Below are 22,861 nucleotides of genomic sequence, written 5' to 3'. Positions count from 1 at the left end.
CACCATCACCTTACAGGAGGTCTCAAACTCACTGTGGGCAGTACTGAGCCTGCATGAAACGGTTTTGTTTGGTCCACATGGAACTTTAAACATAGTATTTTAAATATTTTATTTATTTAGAGAGAGAGAGCATGAGCAGGGGAGAGGGAATGCAAGAGAGAGAATCTCAGGCAGACTCTGTGCTGAGCATGGAGCCCTATGCAGGACTCGATCCCATGACCCCGAGATCATGACCTGAGCTGAAATCAAGAGTTGAACTCTTAACCGGCTGAGCCACCCAGGTGCCCCAGAACTGTAAACACTTTAACAAGGATGCCTTTAAGCAGGATGAGTGAGTTCCTATTGGCCAGCAGCCTTACTGTCCCTATCTGCTTCTACTTGGCTATTCCTTACATTACCTGTTTGAGCCTTAGGTACAACTTCATTTCCAACCCTGAATGAAGGCCGGATTGCCCAAATAAAACCTTCCCTTCATAACTTGGCCTGACTGACAACAACTCTGCCCAGCTTAACAGTTTCAGGAACAATACAACTAGCTTCTGTTTACTGAGCAGTGACTATATGCCTGGCCCAGCATACTGAGCACATTCCAGACATGATCTCATGTGAACTGCACAGGAACGCCCTGCAGGGGAGGCTGCTAAGGATCGAGGAGACTGGGGCTTGCCTAAAGTCTGAAAGCTAAGAAATGGCCATGTCAGGACCTGGATTCAAGTGCATCTGGTTCCAAAGCCTATGCTTACAACCTCTATGCTGCACAGAGTTCCATTTCCAAAATGGAGACAGGTCTGCCCAGAGCGGGGTGATCAACTCACTGCTTGCCTCCATCTTCCTGTCCTTCTACAATCCTGTGCAATCTCATGCCTCCTACTCCCACCATTCCACCAAGGACTCCTGAATCCCCATCTCCTGTCCTGACCTCTCCCTGAGCACAGGCTTACATGTCCAACTACCCACTAGGATGTCCACTCATTACTTTAATCTGAGCATGTCCAAAATGTTGAGTTCTACCTACCCCTGACACACATACCTCTCCTATCCCCCAGATCTACTGTCCTCCAGCCCTTTCCCTTCTCAGTGCGTGATACCAGGCATTAGCCCAGTAGCTTAGGCCCACAACCTGGGAGCTCTTCTTGAGTCTTTTTTATCACATTCCATAGCGGATCCAACATCAACTCTCATTGGGTCCACTCTCAACATATCCCAAATTGGATCACTCTCACCATCTCTGCCATCAAAACCTGATCCAGTCCACAGCATCTCTTACCCCAAATAGTGTATCTGCATCCTAATTTGTCTTCCTACTTCCATTCTCATCCACTCTTATCGAACCTTTGAAGCCAGAGTGATCTCAGAGAATATATTAATACTCTTCTTGGAGAATATATGGTGCTCCCATACCATTTAAACTCTCCAATGCGGGGCAGCCCTGGTGGCGCAGTGGTTTAGCACCACCTTTAGCCCAGGGCCTGATCCTGGAGACCTGGGATCGAGTCCCATGTAGGGCTCCCTGAATGGAGCCTGCTTCTCCCTCTGCCTGTGTCTCTGCCTCTCTCTCTCTCTCTCTCTTTCTGTCTCTCATGAATAAATAAATACAATCTTTAAAAAATAAAATAAAATAAACTCTCCAATGGCTTCTCACTGCTCTGGGAATAATCTCCACATTTAGCACAGCCTATAAGGCTTGCCACAATTTAGCCCATATCTACCTCTCCAGCATCAGTTCATACCACTCTCTCCTTTTTCCTCTCTGCTCAAGACACACAAGCCTTCTTTCCATCTCTCAATAGCCAAGTTCATTCTCATCTCAGAGCCTTTGCATTGTATCCTTTCTACCTGGAACATTCTGCCCCTAGATCTTCTTCTGGTTGCTTCCCTTTTTCATTAAGGTTCAGTTCAAATGTCTCCACTCTAGACAAGCCTTCCTGACTACACAAACTGAAAGCATCTCATAATACCTCTCTTCATCACTCCAAGTCCTACCATCCTAGTTCATTGTCTTCAGAGTTTTTATCATCATCTAAAATTATTTATGTTTACCATCGATCTCCAGCACCCCACATCCTCATCTTCTAGACTATAAGACCCATGAGAGCAGGTATTGTGCCTGTTTTGTTTGCTGTGGTCCAGTGCTAATGAGTTATGGCACATAGTAGTCACTCAATCAATACTGGTTGGATGGGACGCCTGGGTGGCTCAGTGGTTGAACATCTGCCTTCGACTCTGAGCGTGATCCCAGAGTTCTGGGATCAGGTCCACATCGGGCTCCTCGTGGGGAGCCTGCTTCTCCCTCTGCCTGTGTCTCTGCCTCTCTCTTTGTGTCTCTCATGAATAAATAAATAAAATCTTTTAAAAAAATACTGGTTGGATAAGTGAGAGAAACTTCTAAAAGGTGGAGAGAGTTCTGAAATCTGAACTTGATTTTAGGTAAATAATTATTTATTGATCACCTATTTTCTACATAAAGGAGTATAGGCTCTGAAGAAAATTGTCTTCTTAGCACATAAACCTATGGGCTCTACATTACACATGGTATTATTATGACTATCATCATCAGTCATCATCATCATGACCATCACCACCACCATCATCATCATCACTGTCATGACGATGACCATCACCATCATGACTATCACCACCACTGTCATCAATTTCAGCAGGATGATCATCATCACCACCACCACCATCATCACCCTCACCATCATCAGTCATCATCATGGTTATCACCACCATGACCATCACCATCATCACCAATACCACTACCATCATCACTCTCATAACCATCACCACCATTATCATGACTATCACCACTATCATCATCACTGTCATTACCATTATCACCATTATCATCATCAGTAACAACAGTCTCCAACATGCTAATAATTTACATTGAACAAAACAAATTTTTTGTACATTATCTCTTTGGATTCTCGGGTCATTCTCGTGAGGGGAGGTCAGTCCCTAACTGCTGTCCACATTTTATAAACGAGGAAACCTAGCCTTGAGAGGGAAGTCACTTGCCTGAGATCACTCAGCTCCAAGGTGAAAGAAAAGTGACTCAGATCCAGCACCTGGGCTGTACACCCAGTTCCAGCTGACCTGCCTCCTTCCTTTGTCACCCAGAGACAGATAGGCAAGCCAAGCCCAGGATTCATTCCTATTTTAACAACACCCACAAGACATTGTCCCCAAGTCTGCACACTTTCATTCTGGCAATGTAGGAGAGAGGATAGCATTTCAATGGCAATCCATTACCACATTTTATGACTGCTAAAGGGGAAAAAAAAAAAGAAAAGCTTAAGGTGAGTTTAGGAGGACTTTTTGGTTGGTTAAAGAAAAAAAATTACTAAATTAAAAGAGTGGAAAAAAATAAATTACTAGTGACTGTTTTTACTGCCTGAGCCTACAAGCTGGAGTGGAGAATTAAAAAGTTATATAGCTAGGGCTTCTAACCATGACTTATCACAGACAAATCCTCCATATTTATAGCTTTTTCCTTTTTTCCCATCTCAAGATAGTAAGCAATCCCCTGATATAGGACTGCCTCTCTCTGCCTGGGAGCCCCGTGGGCCGGGCGTGCTCAGCAGAGCTGTCACAGCTGAGAACACAGTGAGGACCTGGGGCAGAGGCAGGCGGGGGTGTGGAGGGTGGTGGTGGGGAGGTGTGTACTCTGCGCAGGGCCCGGTGGGGAGGAGGAAGGCCCTGGGGAAGCAGAGCAGTAACAGCCATTGCTCTGTGCCAGAAGCTGTTCTCTCAACATGCCTGGTCCTCACCACTGCAAATACCACTAATATCGTCAGTTTACAGGTGGGGAAGTTGAGGCCCGTAGAGATTAAACAACCTGCCCAAGCTCATGCACAGTAAATAGTCTCCCAAGGTCCCTGTCCTTAAAGACTTTAAAAATAAGCAGGGGGAGGGGCAGCCCGGGTGGCTCAGGGGTTTAGTGCAGCCTTGAGCCCAGGGCGTGATCCTAGAGATCACATCGGGCTCCTGCATGGAGCCTGCTTCTGTCTCTGCCTCTCCTCTCTCTCTCTCTCTCTCTCTCTCTCTCTCTGTGTGTGTGTGTGTGTCTCTTATGAATAAATGAATAAAATTTTTTAAAAAAAATAAGCAGGGGGAAAGGATAGGATAAAAGAAGAATGGGAGAAATTGCCCAAGGAAGTAAATATTAACTGAGCATTTGCTTTGTGCCAGGCTATACAAAGAGTTTTCCCTGGTCACCTTTTTTTCCCCTCACAACCACTCAGTGGAAACAGGTAGTATTCATGCCCATTTAACAGATAAGGAACCTGAGGCACAGTAAATTAATAAAGCACTCAAAATCAGTTTGGAAGCTGCAATGCTGGGATTCAAACTGATGTCTGGCTATTATTTCCTGGCTGGACAGTCTTGGGCTAGTTACCTGAGCCTCTGTCTCCTTATCTGGGCAAGAGGAACAGCATTCTCTACTCTCAGGCTGTCCTCTCAGGCACTGGATGGGAAGCCCCTTGTAAACCACATGGCACGGAGAAACAAAGTCTGATCCAGCACCCTGCTTGCAGGCAGGCAGAGATGAGCTGCGACCTCATCTTCTAGAGATGAGATCGAGGCCCAGAGATTCCAAGGTGACCCTCATGGCCACAGAACTGATATAAAAGAGGTTGAAATGGAGCCCCTTGCCTCTTGGTATAGCTCTCCAACATTCACTGGTAAGAGGGACCCTCACTGGGGAGAAGACTGGGCACCAGCAGGTACAAATTATGGACAGCAACAAATCTGAACACAAAAACAATTGACCCTGGATTTCTTTCGTTCTTTTTTTTTTTTTTTTAAAGAGAGAGTACAGAGGGGAGGGGCAGAGAAAAGGGAGAGAGAGAACCCTAAACAGGCACCCTGCCCAGTGTGGACCCCAACGCAGGGCTCAATCTCACAACCCTGAGATCATGACCCAAGTCGAAATCAAGAGTCAGGTGTTTAACCGACTGAGTCACCCAGGTGCCCTGACCTTGCCTTTCAAGGTCACTGTATTGCCTTTTTCAATGACACAGGCTCATAGAATTAGCCAATCCTAAGGAAGACTGGGTATCTCAGTTATTCTAGGGACTGAACCCCTGGGGAAAAATACCCATGTCTGGACTCTACTTCAAGCCAATGAAATCAAAACCCCTGGGGTTGAGTTTGGAGCTTTAGTAATATATTTTTTAAGTTCTCCCAGGTGATTCTAACGTACAGAGTTGAGAAATAATGATGTATGACCTCCTTAATTTTTCAGATGTGGACCAGAGGCACAGAGAGGTACAGCTAAGGGCCCAGGGTTGCTCAGTGCTCAGCAGCAGGGTGCAGACTCCAGTCTCCTGGCAACCAGCTATAATTCCTCCTCTGCTCTCTTACTCTGATCATAGGGACCAGGCCATCCTGGGGTCCCCTGGTTGCCTGAGAGGTGGACACCCTCAGCTCCCACTCTCCCAATTCCTCCCTCTCCTTCAGCATCTTATGTCCTTAGAGTGAGCCCTGGCACCTGGGAGGCCCAAGCTGAGTACATCCTACACGTCTGCACCTGGGCTGGTCTACCCACTGCAAACCAAGGCAATTACCTAAAGTATTAGTAAGCCTGTCCCTGCGGCACTCCTGTGAGCCAAAGTAATAAATACAAAATGGTAATTTCTCTCTGGAAGCCTGGCTCCGGCCTCCCACTCAATTCCCCTCCCACCCAGAAGTCATATACCATTGCCTGGTTGTCCTCTCCTACATGGGGCGGCAGCAGTTCAGAGTTATTTAAATATCTCCGGTAAAACTTGCTTGTCAAAACCTGAATCATCCTACAAAAGCCCTAGTCCTCCTCTACAGCTTACTTGTCTGACCAGAGCAGATTCCTCTAGTCGTCAGTGGAAAGTAGTAAAAATACCCTACAGGTATTAACTAATGACTCCAAGTGGCTAACAACTTTGTGCATGTTGTTGACTAGTATCAGCCCTGGAAAGAAAGTGAGAAGCTTGAAGTTGTAGCTGGGACTTGGCCTCTTACTAGCTTTGTGACCTTGAGCAAGTCACTCCATTTGCCTAGGGCCTGCAAGTCTTCTACGTTCCCTCAGAGCTGTCGAGCTATTGTGCAAATCCAAATGGAGAATGGACTTAAAACTGATGACAAAGGCTCCAGCAATATCTTTCCACGGTCATACAGCTAGCACATGGGAAGGTCAGGACTTGAACCCAGAACCTTCCTCTTAACTCACTGCACATTAGAGTCTCTCAGGGTATCAATAGCTAGATGCAGCCCAGAGAAAGAAGGACCTAATTCTTCCCGGTATGGAAGCATGGGGAAGGGGAGAAGATGATAAAGCTGAGTCTTGAAGGATGAGGGAGAGCTTTCCAGGAAGACAAGGGGGTTGCAGGACATTTCAGGGCAAGGGACAGCAGGTACAGAGAGAACACGGCAAAATGCAGGAGGTGTGGGGATACAGCTTGGAGCTTACCTGGGTGCTTGGCTTGATCTTGTGATGGGGAGCCAAGTGGTAACTTTAAGCAGAACAGATTCTCAAGATAAAGATAACAAATGGCTAGTTCTGCTTTTTAGCACTAACCTGGAGAGGCCATTAAGGGCTTAAACTATTGCATGGCTATAGGATATGCAAGGGCAGGGAGACTGGATCAATGACGTTGAATGGATTCACTTTGATATCCTTAGAGCCAAGCACAGTACCTGGTATACAGAAGGCACTCCACAAATGTATGAATGAATAGATGAATCCGAGAGTCAGTGAATGGGTGGGTACCAGAGTGAGCAAAGAAATGAATGACCGAAATAACAAATGAAGGAATGAATCCAATAAATAGCCCAAGGCATGGTTTGGAAGCAGCCTTAGCAATTCGAACTAACAGCCTTGTAGCAACAAAAGAGCTCAGGCTTCTAGCTGCATTACCTAGGGATGCCTGTTATGGGCAAGGCTCCTCCAAATTGAAAGCTTCTCCCTGTCAGAGCAGCACGTTGCACAAAGACACACTGATTACTGTGATCCAGCTAGAGGCTTTCCTTCCTGGACTCACACCTTTTACGGACGTGTCCACCAATACCCACAGCTCATCCTCATGGGGAAACACAGTCTGGAGGTCTGTTACTCCCTTGCCATTTCTCCATTCACACGGTCTCCCTAAATGACTAGTCATTTCAGTCTCAGATAAAGACAAAGGAAAAGAGTTATCTGTAATAGAGACTTCCCAGTCGCTGTGCTGTCTGCAATTCTAAGCAGCAGCAGCCTGGAGGTCTGGCCTGGAAGAAACGGCTTTGCTCTTTGGGGAAGGATCCAGGACAAGACGGTCCCTACTTCCTCTCTTACTCCATGCTGCCTTTTCCTCTTGCCCTCTAGAGCCTTGCTACTTAAAATGTGGTCTGTGGGGCATCTGGGTGGCTCAGTGGTTAAGCGTCTGCCTTTGGCTCAGGTCGAGTCTCCCTGGAGCCTGCTTCTCCCTCTGCCTATGTCTCTGCCCCTCTCTCTGTGTCTCTCATGAATAACTAAATAAAATATTTAAAAATAAAATAAAAAGGGGTTTGTGCACCAGCCACAGCAGCATTATTTGGGAACTGGTCAGAAATGCAGAGTCTGAGGCCCTCCAACTGAACCGGAAGCTGCATTTCAGCAATATCCACAGGTCACCGTGATGCACCCAAGTTACTGAAGTTTGAGAAACTCTGTCTGTAGGTGACCCAGACACCTCCGAGCTAAGAGGGACCAGGTTTTACAAACCCTCCAGAGGGATCATGGAAGACTTCCCCGAGGAGGTGACAGCTGTCACCTGAGACTTCCGGAAGGGTACAGATTTTCATCTCCCAGTTGTGACTCACCACCATGGACAGGAGGAGTACCAGAGCAGGAGTCAGAACTGCCCTGGCTCTGGTACTAGCTGGGTGACCTTCGGCAACTCAGTTCTCCCTCAGAGCCTGCCTGCCCCATCTGTACAATGGGAACAAGATGCTTGCTTTTCTATACCACAGTTATCATGAAGACAAACAGAGATGAAACCACACAAGCTCTCTGGGAAACAGAAAGGCAGGTGAAGGGGCCTGTTTTCAGAGTTGAGAGCCAGCCATTCAGACCTGACACCTTAGAAGACAAATAAGGAAAATCTGTCTGGGAGTCAAAGGTGTAAGACCTTGCCCTTATGAAGATGAGTCAGCAGAGGAACATGGTGCTAATTAACCAGGATGTGGCACTCCACAGAAAGGGCCTGACCATGTTGGGCTCACTGAGCTGCTGCCCTTAGACAGGGATTTGCAATTGGATTCTTGAGACTGTGTTGTGTGTGTATGTGTGTGTGTGTGTGTGTGTGTGTGTGTGTTTTTTCTGCTTACTTGGAGTCCTTTTTTAAAGGAGAGCTCAGCCTAAGGACCTAAGGCTACATTGCATTAGCATTCCGAAGGTCAATATTTCCAGAAACGCTAGAATCATCTTGTTCTCTCACATTGTGTGGGTGAGAGAGGCAGCTCCATTTTGGAAGGAGCCAGATGTACTCACAGAACAAAGAACAGAATGGAGCTACTGGAGCTGAATTTCCAGTGTTGGAAGGAAGGAGCCCTCCCAACATCTCCACCCCAAAGACCTTTAGCTTGCTGTTCCCTCTGTTGTGAATGCTTTTCCCCGGATCCCTGAGTGGCTTCCCCTTTTCAGCAAAGCTGCCATCTCCTTGCAGACTCAATCCTTCCCTACCCCCATCTTCAGGTAGCCTCCAGCCATTCCCTAGTACACGTCCTTACCTGTCTGCCTTCACAGTCTTTATTGATATTGAAACAATCATGTTCACTCATTTATTTGTATGTTATCTGTGCCACCACTGCCCCAATACAGGATGTTTCCTAAAATCCTCAATTGCTTGGACTTGCATGTTAAAAATACATTGCGGGACCTCTCCCCCATAAATTCTGACTCAGTAGTCCTGGATTGGGGCCAAGGATGTTTCAACAAGCCTTCTCAATGATGATTCTGATTGTCATGGAGATCATCCCCAGAACTTCAGAATGTGAGCTCCGTGAGGGAAGGGCTCCATCCATTTCCTTAGAAGGCACATTGAACTCAACGCCCCACACACAGGGCTCTGGATAACTCTTCACTGAGTGGATTAATGAAGGACCGAAGGAGCCCATGTGTATTTTGGTAGAACCAATCCTTTCTCCTGCTTCGGCTACTCAGTATCCAGACGGAGCACTTGTTACCTATGAGGAATGGTGCTAGGTGCTGGGTCCACCACAAGACAGGGCCAGTGTGGACCCTGCCTTCAGGAGGTGATGGTCTGATGACAGGAAACTGAGTAGATGAAGAGCATTGCAATGAAAGAGCAAGAGAGGAAAGAGCCTTGAGAGTGGCATAAGCAAAGTGGGTCTTGTGGCAGAAAGGATGAGCCCCGCACTTTCCAGGTGGTTTACGTGGGGGCATGGCCGAGGATAACCTCAGAAAAGGTGAGAAATCATCCACATGGTATTTTTGTTTCATGTGTTTGCTTGTATTAGCTATACCTACATGTGGTCAAAAACATGCAGGTCACAGGAAAAAGTTCAGGCAGAGAAGCCAGGTTTTTCCCCACCCTCCTGCCCGTCCTCCCTTCATCCAGCTCAGAGGCAGCCTTTATCAGACCTCGGGGCCCCTTCCAGCCATATTCAGCACGCATCTAAGCACATGGGCTGTAGAACAGATGGGACTTACAGGAAGATCAGGTGTCCAGGGGAAAACAACAGCCTGAACAACCGCATGGGGCTTGAAAAAAGATGAGCAGCTCCCAAGTGACTTGGCTTTGTGACTTGGGGCTGAGAGCCTCTGACTCCAGAAGGGTTCGGAAGAGAAAGATCAGACAAGGTAACAGGTAGTTTCCCACCTCACTGGCTGGAGAAGATTCTCGGAGCAGGTGACAGGGGACAGGAGGACGGAGGTAGCCAGGGATCATTGGATATCAAATACTGAAGATGCGATCCTCTAAGAACATGAGGTGCAGATCTCCATCGCTGCTCCCCCATTCTCCTTTATGAGAATTGGTTTTCTCATCTGTAAAATGGACGTTAACAGTACTGTACCCAAGAGTAGCACCATGAGGGCTGAAGAAGATACATGGGAGGCAAGAGCTGGTGCATGGTCGGTCTTCATCCCCTCGTTTCTGCTCTCCCATCCCACCTCCTGCCATCAACCAGTATGCCCAAGTTGGTGACCACGCCCCTGTTGAGGTCTTAGCTGGCCCTAGCTCTGTCATTGATCAGCAGCATCACCTCTGGCAAGTTTCCAGTTGCTCCCGGAGCCTTGGCTTCCTTGTCACTGCTTTGGTGGTGCCACAGGGAGGACACTAGAGTGGCATTCTAGCCTTTAAGTGTCCCCCCCTGGCATGCAGGGGTGCCCACCTAGCTCCTGCTCATCCCCTTCTCACCTCAGGGGCATGCTAACCCAGATCCTCAGCCACAGGGACAGTGCTCTTGCCTTTCCAAAGACTTGGTAGCAGCAGACTGGAGCCTGAGACATGCACCCCAGGCTGGAATTTGAAAAACAAAACTATTTGGATGTGAAATATGCAGTTGTGTTTCCCTGGCTGGTTAAAATACTTGATGCTCATTGAATATTCAACCACAGAAAAAAAGGCTCTCACTCCATGTACTGTCAAAAATGTAATGTAATTATAGCGATGTTAAATATCCCCAGCTGTTCTGAGATATTTGAATCTTAAATCAAGCCTGACTGTACACATCCTGGGGTTGCAGCTGGAGATCTACACCAAGTACCTCACAAGCACAGAGCTGTGGAAGTTCGGGCAAGAACTCTGGGCTAGGGTCTCTGAGCCCGTTTGTTATATCTGGGCTTCACCCTCAACGCGGGCATAAGGACCCCCATCGTGAGCTACTGGCAGCATTGCCAAAGAGATCCATGTTCCTCAAAAGGGCTGTGCAAACTGGCAGGTCATAAGCATCTATCCAAATAGTCTTTCAAATCCATGTGCAGGGAGCATAAAGAGATAGTGTAAAATAAACGGTAATAAAGTGAATAAACACGCGTCTCACTCCAGAGCCTTTGAGGTGCTTCTATAAATCAAATTCTTGCCATAATTTGCTCTGTGAGACTGTACTGAGAAGCAGAATCAAAGCTCATCTGCTTTCCTGAGCAGTAGGCTTAGATTTATGGATGTGAGTTCACAGTGGATGCCCGTGCCATTTCAAAGTGGGAAAATAATTTTCATTGGGAGGGGTTCCAAGAGAAGATTAAACCCTTCACTTTCAGAGATCAGAGTATCAACAACCTTCAGATCAGATATGCCACTGGAATCAGAAGGTGATGGCCAGCATACATATTTTGGAAAAAGAGTGAGTTCTCAGAGGAAGAAACAGATACTCCTGTGACGTGAAAGCGTCATCTATAGGCTTAAGCACAGATATCCTGAGGGTTTTTCAAGCTTCCTGGTGACTTTCTAGGTGACCTTGAGCAACTCATTCTCCCTCTCTGATTTTTTCACTTTGGTCGGGGTACTGAGTGAGGGAAGTGGCCCTAAAAGGCTCTGACTTACCCATAGAGGTATGACATGAAAGCTACAAGAGGTGGGACCGTGACAATATAGAGAAGGCCACTGTTGGCACATTATCCTTCCAGGGCCTAGCAGTCTTTCTTGGAAGAAGTGAGAGGTGTCACCTGATAACAATGAGGATGACAGTGACTGCTTACATTTAGCTGGCACCTACACATCTGTGCTTTTACACAGTAGGGGTACTTTCTGCATTGATCCTCAACTTTTACCCACCAGGACCGGACCATAGCTCGCTCTCAATAATTTTTGAATGGATTATTACCTTGCCTGCGAGTTTCACAACCACCCTGCTGGGAAGGTATGATCTCTGTTCTACAAATAAGGAAACAGAGTCTCAGCGAAGGCAAGCAACTCTCCAGTAGCCACCCAGTTGGGACCTGGAGGACCTGGGCTTTGAATTTGAGTCTGTCTTCTTCCTGAATTTCCCTCCTTCCTAGTCCTCCAAGCACCTCTTTTCTAAGCTCCTAGGGTTCAAACTCCCAATCTTGCATAAATGTAAGTATGGTTAAAATACTCTCATATTGACTATTTTTGAACCTAGCTGCATGTTTGTTCTGGATTCTTTTATTTTCTTGGCTTTGGGACAGACCGTGATCCAAACCTACCCAGCCTGGTTCACCACATGGAGTCAGGTATGTAGCTGAGAGAGTTCTATACAACAAAGGAAGCTTGTATGAGTTTTCTGTTGCTGCTGTAACAAACTACCACAAACTCAGTCACTTTAAGCCACACAAATGTATTAGTGTGTAGTTCTGGAAATCAGGAAGCTAAAATGAAGGTGTCAGCAAGGTTGCGTTCCTTCTGTAAGCTCTGGGAGAGAATGTCTCCTTGTATGACCAGCCTCTAGGGGCCACCTGCTTTTCTAGACTCGTGGTCCCTTCCTCCATCTTCCAAGCTATCTATCAATGTGGTATATTCAAATCTCTTTCTGACTCTCTGGTCTCTGATTCCATGGTGACATCTTCTCTGACTCTGACCCTCCTGCTCCTCTAATAAAGACCCTTAGTGATTATGCCGAGCCCACTGGATGATCCAGGATAATCTTCCCACCTCAAAACCCTGAATTATCTATGAGTCTCCTTTTGCTATGTAAGGTAACAAGTTCAGAGGTTCTGGGGATGAGAATGTGGTTATCTTGAGGGACCATTATTCAGCCTACCAGATGGCCTTTGCATTTTGGTTTGATTGACATTCTGGCCATGGCCATTTACAGACCCAGCGACTTGTACCTGACTGAGAGAGTCCACTGATCCTTTGCAGCATTCATGGGACTTTAAGGCGCCCACAGCTGGGCTCTGTCTCTCAAAATGTGGCCCGTGGACTAGCAGGATCTGCAGCATCCGGGAGCTTTCAGAAATGCAAATCTTGGGCCCTATTCCGGGCCCACCAAATCAGGGTCTCTGCAGGGGGCACAGGAAACTGGGCAGCTCAAGTTTGAGAAGCACAGGCCTAGAGGGCTTTCCATTCATCCTCAGTTAATTGGAGTATGCTGCAACTGACCTGCCTGGGAAGGAGGGGAGGTCTCAGGGCAGAGATAAAGAAGGAAATCAGCTCCTCTTTTCAGCAGCAAGTCTTAGCGTTGATCCTCTTCTGCAAAGCACTCAGGGGCCCATTGCTTTTTCCCTAAGAAAATCTGCTAGGGCTGGTGAAATCCCCTTAAGCCCATCATGAGCAGGAACGGGGGAGCTGGGGAAGAAGAGCTGTACCGGAAACTGAGGAGACCTGAATTCAAATTCCAGCTGTTTCTTTTCCTGGGCCATGTGACCCTGGGCAAGTGGCTTCCCCTTTCTGAAGTTAGGCAGGCAAAAGGGTACAGTACACACCCTTCACTGCTGTCGGGATAAAATGAGATGGTAATGCATATTAAGATATCCTATCCAGGTAATAACGCCTCTGCTGGTTGGAAATGTAAGTTTGCTGACCCAAGCTGGACCGGGGTTTCTTTTTTGGGACAAATGTGACGTAGTGCAAAGAGCACTGACTTTGGAATCCAAAGATCAGAGTTTCTATCTCTGACTTTGGGCAAGTCAGCAGACCACTTTGCATCTCAGTTTCCTTATCTGTACCAGGGGGAAAAGATGACTTTCTTTTCCTGTCTGTCGTCGGGCTGAGATAAACTAATGAACATAAAAATGCCCGGCAGAGAGGAGGAGCTCAGTAAGTGTGTGTGGAAACAGAGGAAACAATTTACGAGGCAAATTAATAGTATCAACAGTGGTGTCAGGGGATCTATTTGACATGCTCAGGAGAACAAACTTCCCCAGTGCGTTAGCGGCCTCTGTTTGTTTTACCAACAAGTCCTGTTCCAATTATGAGTGAGTCATCTCTTTGTGAGCACAGGTCTGAGCTGGATCTCAGTTTGGCAACATTTCCTTAGCCAGGACTACAAGTTACTAATGTCCTTGAAAGAATGAAAATAGTCATTTAGTTTGGATTACGGCCACATGAAGACTTTTCACAACTCCTGATGCCCCTATGTGGCTGATGGAGTAGGAGGATGCTCAACTGTCCCTGCTCCTGTGCTCTGAGGTTCGCAGGGTTGCAGGCCTTGACTTTGAGGGCCCACGCCAATTTATAGTGAAAGAAATTTCAAGCTGAAGTTTGACACGTGGTGCAGGATACCCTCCAGAGAAGGGTTGGTTCTTACCAGCATCTCTGTGTGTTGGCAGAATGGGGTCATAGCAAAGGAGAATATCCAGCTTTGGAGCTGGACCAGCCTTTGTTTGAATCCTGACTCTGCTGCCCTCTAGCAGTGACCTTGTGCTTTCCTGAGCCTCCGTTTTCTCATCTGTAAAATGGGTTCCATAACACCCATTGGAGGCTGGTGAAATGGACGTGAATGTTTACATAACAGGTACCTACTCCAAATCCTGGGCTGTCATATGCCTGGTCCCCTCCCTGTATCTCCTTTCAGCTCCCGTCACCCCGATGAAGAAGAACATTGACCTTTGCGGACCTATGTGCCAGAAACAGAATAAATTTATTGTCATCTTTGTTGCCAAATGCCTGGCACACAGTAGGTACTCGATGGGCATTGGTTGGTTGAATCTCTGAGGGGCTGATCCAAGCAAATCACTTAGGAGAATCAAAGCGATGAGCTGCATAAACCAAATGGTCTGGTTACTTCTCCAGCCCTTCCTCAATTGGGCAGACGTCTGATTGATGCATTCATGACTGGCCACGGTGGCCCCTGAGCAGCCACTATCAGAATCAGTCTGACATTGGTCAATTTGGATATCTCCAGACCTGAGCAGAGTTTACATTTGATTCCCTAAACTAATTTCCCCGAAGTAAAATCACTGGTAGAGTTCTTTTCATGTTCCTTGTATAAATGTCTATTTAATCACCATCCTGTCTCCCGCACTTCAGTAACTTGTACATTTCCCCCTTAATCACTGCTTCTGCTCTGCAAAGAAAAGAGATGGTTGGCTGAAAAGCCCAGGCCATCTGCAGTAGTTAAGCCCTATTTTCCCCTGACTGCTCACTTGGACGGAGAACTTCTCAGTTAAGTCCCTTTGGTCATTTGGCACGTGCCCTCATTTCACAGAGGAAGATCCTGAGGCCAAAGTCACAGGGCTGGTCAGGGCAGCGCTGAGGCTGGCTTGGTTTTCCCAGTGCCTCCCCCACCTCCCACCCACGCTGCTCCTTCTCCATCCAGCTGCATGCACCTTTGTGGTCCTGAGGACTTGGGTTCAAATTCTGCCTTTGCTACCTGCTGGCTCTGTGACTCCAGGCAGACTACAATCCCTCCCCGAGCTGCAGTTTCCCATCTGTAAAATGTGAATGATCACACAACCTTTTAGGGTTATTGCGAGAACTGAGATGGCACGCAGTGCGCCCAGCCCGGGACTAGCGTATCACAGCTGCCCAACGCTATTTGCCTTCATCCTGCACTCGGAACGCTCCCTGCAAGTAATAATAACCGAAATAGCTCACATTTATTGAGTCCTTTACTTGGTGCCAGAAACTGTTCTAAGCACTTTACATGTATTAGCTCATTTACACCTCTTTCTCTAAAGGCAAAAGTATCTTTCTTGCCTCCCTAAAGCCATCCATCCTCACAACTACTGGACTGCCTGGCCTAGCACCATTTCAACCGAATTTGCTGATTTTAAACAATATGTTGCTAAAATGATTTCTTGTTTTCTGTTGCTGGCTCCGAGCAGCCAGCCTGCTCGCTGTGACAAAGTGTGATGAAACCAAATGCTGTCTCCTTGGCTTTTTAGTACATATGACTATTGCAAAATCTGGACTCAAGATTGACCCCAGCAAAAAGGGGTTAAGAAAAAGGGTAGAGTGCAGGGAGGAATGGCCCTGGTGCAGTGAAGAACGGGGGAAGGACACGGATGACACAGATGGGACCCTCCATGGTCTAACAGCCAATAGCAAAAGAAGTCAGAGATTTGCTACAAAGATTAAAAACTTAGTTTGGCCCCCAGGCAACCATCACTGGCAGTGATTACCACACCTCTGCACTCCTCCTCCTCAGCACCTCCAGTCCCTCCCTACAAATACCCCAAACCATGCTCAGGGCCTAGAAGCCTGTGTTCAATCTCATTGTTTCCCACCTCTGTATTCACATTTGTATATGCTGTCACTGCTCCCTGAAATCCCCACTCTTTCCTTCTTTACCTTGGAACTCCTACTTATCCTTTAAGACTCAGTTCAGATGTCACCTCCTTCGGGAAGCCATCAGAGGTCCTGGGTACTGACCTGGGTCTGACCTGGGTAGTCCTCTAAGCCCACATCACACCTCTGCACTCTATACTGGCATCTGGTCACACATCTCTTTCCTCAAAAATAATTAATGAAGGACACACACCAAGCCTTATTTAGTTTTATATCCCTGGCAGCTAGTACAAAGCTTCACATACAGGTGACACTCTAGGCTCTGGTTGATTGAATGAATGAACCAGGAAATGAGCCTATTCCCACTCCGGTAAGCGGTCATAATAAGAGGAGATGATCATTATAGGGAGAATAATTAGTAAGTGCTACCCCCAGATATGAGGACTCTGCCAATATCTTTATCCAAATTATACAGTAGCTCTCATATATTGGGCACCTGCAGCTATGCAGGCGTGAGCCAGCCCCTGCATACATGTGGTCTTTGTCCAGCAGCGTGAGGCAGGCATTATCACCAGAGGTGTGAGAGTGAAGCGCCTGCCCCAGGCGCACATCTAGGAGGGAACAGAGCCAAAAGTCTGTGCTAGGTCCGCCCGACACCTTCGCTTGAGCCGGGCCTCCTCCCAGAGAGGATCACTGCTCCTTGTTTTTGCAGCAGATCCTGATAGGCCTCTCTGTCTGCCCCTGTTCCCAACTTCTTGGTCCCTCTCTGGAGGCTCCAGTCCCATCTAGCTCCACCCCCAGGATGACCCAGGAGGGCCAGAGTGTGTGTGCTGGTGGTGCCGGTGCCAGAGAAGGTCCAGGGCTTGGGCCAGGCAAACAACATGGGCATTCAGAAGCAAGAGCTGCTTTGACTGGCAGTGGAGTGATTAACCCTAGCACAACTGTAACAAACAGAGGAGCTGCAAGTAAACATATCCCCAGTGGACCAATTGGCAGACACACCTCTTTACAATACTCTTCTCTCCCCTGCCAAGTTTATTTCCAGACAGGAGACTAGCTAGATGGAATGAGACTTTGGGGACAGCTGGCACATCCCCCCAAAAGGCATCCCCTGAAGTCATATTCTTCACCTGTTGCACAGGTTCTCTTAGGGCTTGGTAAGCATGGGGATGTGGAGGAGTGTTTTGTATGCAGCTCTCCATTCTCTGTCTCTAACACAAAACGTAATAAATGCCCAGAAACTTGCCCAGGCATTTCCTTAGTAGAAATGCATGCCACTGGTGTTCCCTGGAGAAATTAAGCCAAGAGTCTTGGTGCGGGTCTTCCAGGACAACAACAAGTCTCGGGGGTACCTGGTGAAGGGGTTCATTCTCCAGGCCTTTCCTCAACACTTATGTGTCAGCCTCTGTGCTGGAGAGGTTGGGGAAATCATATGTGACTCCGGCCGGGGTCTAGAGTGGGGAACAGTCACGGACCAGTAGGTGTGAAGACTGACACCTAAAGGAGGTGATAGAGGGGCAGAAAGGAAGAAGGCATCAGTTGCTGGTTGATGAGAGGAGGAGAGTGTGGCAGTCAGGACAGCCTCCAAAGCAGAAGAAACCCCAGGTCTGGATGCTGAAGGATGAGTAGTATCCTGAGGCAGACAAAGCAGTGTGTGTGTGTGTGTGTGTGTGTGTGTGTGTGTGGTTGTGTGTGGGGAGAGGGGGCATAGAGGGCAGGGAGCACTTATAGCAGCAGAAGAAGGCAGAGTGGCTTGGGGAGCGGTGGTCCAGCTGTTGTAAGCTGTTTGCAGAACTTAAGGATGTGGTACCAGAGTGGACAGGAGGTGAGGCAGGGCATAGGTGCAGAGTCTGAGGGCAAGGGATCTGTTGAGGGGTTTTAAGAAGGGGGATGACATGCTTCAGGTGGAACTTTAGAACTACTCTGGCTATAGCGTAGGGAATGGATGAAAAGAGGAGGGGCAATGAGCTGGAGGCCAACAGACCAATTAGGAGATGGATGTCATTTAAAGGCAACATTTTTATAGGAGCCAGCACAGTTTTAAGAGCTCCTCCCTCATTATATGCATGCATATACACATCTGTCTATCCATCGATTGATCCATCCATCCATTTACACACAACAAATATGGTGCATTTGTTACCTCCACTAGATGGAGTAGGAAACTAAAGAACAGAGAGGCTAAGCCACTTGCCCGGAGGGCACACAGTAAGTGGTGGTCTCAGGATTTGAATCATCAGGGTAGCTTGAGCATTCATGGTCTTACCCACTGCACTATGGTGCCACTCCACCAGAGATGGCAAAGATCTGAGTCAGGTTGGTGTAATTAGAGGAAAATATTCCTGATGGCCTGCTCTGTATTTGATGCTCTTCTGAAATAGCTTCCAGCTTCCATGGATAAAGGGATATGGCCTTTAATTCTGAGATCTTTGGTAAAACAAACAAACAAACAAACAAACAAACACCCTACAGCATGAAATGTTAAGGGGCTGGAAAGTTAAGGGGCAGGGTCATGAAAGGAAGCCACTAGGGGGGGGGGTCACTTGAGTCCCTAGGGAACACATATTTGGAGAAGGGAGGTATTTCTTTTGTTTATGTGTGTGTATGTGTTTGAGTGTGTGTGTGTGTGTGTGTGTGTGTGTGTATCTGCAAGCTCTCCCGCTGAAGGAAGACAGGGTGCAGGTGAGTAAGAGGAGGGTGTACCCCAGTGGGAAGGGTCCGGGTTGCTTCAACTCATGGCCATAGCTGCTGGGGAGACTGAGGCCAGGTGGTTCCCGAAGGTGCTGTATGTTTGGAGGTGGAGATGGGTTAGGCACCTGTATCATGTGCCCTAGGCTATGACTGCACCCCCTGAGGCAACTCCCCTTTCCACTCTCCCAATCACACTCTAAGGAGGAATGGTAGGTGGCAGGGGTTAGGGAGGGCAAGAGTCCTACACAGGGATCTTCTAATAGCAAAGAGGCTCCGGCTCAGAGAAGAAGCCTACATGTGGTTTCTGTGTAATACAGCTGATGCTATGCAAAGTTGGACTTCAATCTACTGGCTCTGAGCTTTGGACAGCATTGTGGAGCCTCCTCTTCCTCATCTATAAAACGGGAATAAAACTAAACTCATTGCTAACGCAGCATTGCGTGAATGTCAAAAGTGTATAGTGGCTGTTATCCGGCAGTGCTGCACACTTTGTATAGCCATCATCAGATGTGCACGATTCTATTTGGCGGGCTGTGTTGCTGACAGTTGAATATAAATTGAACTTCAGTCTCATGTTAGTGGCTGCTAGTGAGTGGTCAGCCAAACAATAAACAAGGCATCGCTAGTCTCATTCCTTCATCTCTGTAGAACTTGGCGTTGCATTTGAAGTCTGAAAGGAGTCACTTAGAAGCACATAGGTAGCAGCATGTGTTTGCTGAAGTAGGCAGAGGAGCCACTGGGTAGGGATTCCTCAGAGGCAGGCTGAAAAGCCCAGGACACAAGGGATATTTGGGGAATGGGTAAGTCAGGGCTGCTCTACGTAAGGCAAAGCAAGGAGAGCAAGACCGAAGCCAGGGTCACCATCCTTGACAAGGACTAGCCCAATTAGCCAATCGGAGGCCTGGCCTGACTGGCATCTGAGCCCACACCTGTTGGAACGATGGTATCTCTTCACCATCACAGGAAAAGCGCTGTCAGATACAAGGCTGTCAGGAGTGAGGCAAAGGGGCTGGTAAAATCATCATCAGAGCATTACAGATAAGCACAAACCTTCCCCGCTCTAGTGGAAAAACCCAAACCCACCTAAGGGGCATTTACACACGAATGACTGGACAGGCTTGTGCCACGCTGGGGTTTGGCACCAGAACTCCTCCAAGGCAGACCGCACGAGGCAGATACCTTCTGTCTGACAGCTGCATTATCCAGACCCACAGCGTGGGGGAACCAGCACAGCAAATGGTTTACAAACCCCGAACACAGCTTCTCCTGGCCCCTGCTGTTCACATCAATATCTCTTTGAGGCTGCTTTCCCCACTGCAGGGTGGTGGCTTCTCTAGAGCCGGACCCATACTCACTCACTCCGTGGGGTCAAAGACCCCACTGACGCCCACCACTGCAATCCCCCCTGGATGCCTAAGACAGAGCTTTTACAAAGCAGCGGAAGAGGCTGCAGAGTACCGCCACCTAACTGGCTCGTTTCGGTGTTGGTTAATATTCTGGGCGTTTCCTCCGAAGTCTCCCTAGATTCCAATGTTTTGGAACTCAGGCATAAGCTGCTTAGGGCAGTGCGATTCTGCTGATGGCCCATTTTTGAAGAGCTTCCTGCTGGTTTTCCCAAAGACCACAAACCCACAAGTAAAACACGCATCCCTCTCGTCCCATCCCTTCACCCGAGACACAGGGCAGTTGCCTGGGGTCCTGTGCACCTGCGGCGGGGGGGGTGGGGGGGGTGGGGGCGGTACGGGACGAAGAGGTCTAGCATTCACAGGAGGGGACCAGAAGGAGCAGAGCTGAGGGTCTGGGGGCCGACGAAGGCGAGAGCCGGGACAGGTGAGCGAGGTCACGCCTCCTACAGTTACGTCCAACTTGCCACGACCTGGAGGACGAGCGAGGCTCAGGGGACCTAAGAGCGGGTTCGGCCTCGGCGTCCCGGAATGATGTCACCGGCAGCGGCCTGGTGTGCCACCCTGGGGGTGGGGGGGCCCTACTGAGTCCGGAGCGCGGGGCGGGGCGGGGGGAGCGGAGGGAGCGGGTCCGCGCGGAGGGCAACTCACGGAGGAGAAGTTGTGCGGGCCGCAGAGCTCGCCGCGGTACTTGCAGGAGAGCAGCATGTCCTCCAGCTGGTGGCCCAGGCGGTCCATGAAGGCGGCGCTGATGCCCTCGAAGTGGCGCGGCGGCAGGAAGAGGCGGAAGTCGGCCAGCTTGCGGAACCACTGGCGGCGCGGCTCGTCGCCCCGCAGCAGCTCGCTGACCAGCGGGCGCGCGGTGCGGTTGGGCAGCAGCAGCCCGAGCCAGTGGCCGGCGTAGTAGAGGTCCCCCTTGGAGAGGCGCGGGAAGCGCAGCGGGTTGTTGTTGCACACGGTGACGGCGGGGAAGGGCAGCTGGCGGCTCCACTCGCGGTGCACCCGCGTGTGCGACGGGAAGCTGAGCCAGTAGAGCAGGCGGTTCGAGGACCAGGACAGCAGCAAGCCGAGGGACGTGCAGAAGGCCAGCACCCACAGCGCGCGCCGCTGGAAGGAGCCCCCCGCCGCCGCGCGCCCGGCGCACATGTGCCGCAGCCCGTGCAGCTTAGCGCGGCTCAGCGACGGCCGCCCCCTGCGGGCGACCCCCGGCCCCTGCAGCGCCCGCTCGCGCGCGCCGCCCCGGGCGCCCCCGGGCTGCCCCGCCGCCGCCACGGCCGCCGGCGCCGGCTCCTCGCGGGCCATGCGGAAGCGTCCCGGGCCGGTGAGCGCGGCCGCGGGCAGCCGGGCTGCGCCGCTCCGGCTCATTCATTCAGCCCGCGGCTGGCGGCAGCGGCGGCGGCCCCGGCCGGGCGGAGCCGCCATGGGAGTCCGCAACAGCAGTGGAAGCAGCAGCAGCAGCAGCAGCAGCAGCAGCGGCGGCGGCCGCCGCGCGCAGCCCGCGCCAGGGAAGCGTACGCCCGAAAGGAGCTCCGGTGGCGCGGCATGCCCGCCCGCCCGCCGCCGCCGCCGCCGCCTCCGCGGGCGCCCGCCCGGGACCGAGCGCCGCTCCGGCCCGCCGGCCCCGGCCCTGGCCCCTGCCGAGCGCCCCCCGGGCTCCCCGGGCCCCTAGTCTTCCTGGAGGGCGCCTGGCCCCGCCGCTACCTCTAGAGGGGCCCCACCGGGCGCCGCCTCTCCGGTGCCGGGCGCTGCGCCCGCCTCCCCTCGCCTCGGACCCCGGGGGACCCCGCGCCGCGTCCCCCCTGCGCCGCCTAACCCCAGCTTTTGCGCTGGTCTGGGGAGAGCAGCCACGCGGCCACCATCCCGGACCTGGACATCCCCAGGGGCCCGGCCAGCCCAGCCCGTAGCCCCGCGGCGCTGGGACCCGCGAGAGAAGGCGCCGGGGAACGAGCGCCCCCAGAGGCCGCCGCGGCTCGGGCTCGGGCTCGGGCTCGGGCTCGGGCTCGGCTCGGGCTCGGGCGCAGGCGCGGGCTCGGGCGCGGCGGGCGGGGTGGGGTGGGCTGGGGTGGGTGTGTTCCCGGGCGAGGGGTCGCTCAGCGGCCGTGGCGCTCTTTCCCTCCCCGGCGCGATCCGTCCGCCGCGCCCCGGGCTGCGCTCGGCGGAGACCCTCGAGGGCTCCCCCCAGGCCCGCGCCTGAGCCCTGCGAGCGACGCGCCCGCCCTCGCCCTCGCCCTCGCCTCGCCCTCGCCCTCGCCCTCGCCCGGGGCTGGGGGCTGCTCGGGGCGTCCTGCGGAGGGCTGCCTGCCGCGGGGCCCTCCCGCGCTTGCTGGCCCGAGGAAAGTGTCACTGCTCCCCGCCACTCTCCCGGGCGCCTCGGCTCTCCAGAAAAGGCCGGCCTCCTTGTCCCCTGCCTGGTCTCCTCCCTGCCCCGGCGGCGCCAGGAGCGGGGCACTGCGGAGCCCCGGCTGCACCTCTCGGCGGGGTGACCGGGACTCGCCGCTCCGCGCGTCCTGCTCTCCGGGCTGCGAGCCCGCGGCGGCGGCGGGGCTGCGGGGCGGCGGCGCGGCGGCGCGGCGCGGGCTGCGCTCCTCTCCCGGCTGCCCGGCCCTCCTCGGGCCGCGGGCGAACTTGGGCAGCGGCCGCGCGACGCCGGCGCGGCGGGGTTTCAAGCACCTGCTC

The 22,861-nt window shown here is 50.9% G+C and overlaps 1 protein-coding gene across 1 annotated transcript in view; it reads right to left on the bottom strand.

Moving 5' to 3' along the window:
* The window catches only part of ASIC2 (acid sensing ion channel subunit 2), a 264,698-nt gene extending 243,148 nt beyond the window's left edge, over positions 1–21,550 (bottom strand). The window contains 1 exon segment of the mRNA XM_025440723.3: positions 20,837–21,550. Within this exon segment, the coding sequence (XP_025296508.1) occupies positions 20,837–21,550 (714 nt within the window).
* Positions 21,551–22,861: the final 1,311 nt, after the last annotated feature.

This window comes from Canis lupus, chromosome 9 (assembly GCF_003254725.2).
Source record: "Canis lupus dingo isolate Sandy chromosome 9, ASM325472v2, whole genome shotgun sequence".
Taxonomy (NCBI): Eukaryota; Metazoa; Chordata; class Mammalia; order Carnivora; family Canidae; genus Canis; species Canis lupus.
This window is presented reverse-complemented; position numbering and strand designations above follow the sequence as displayed.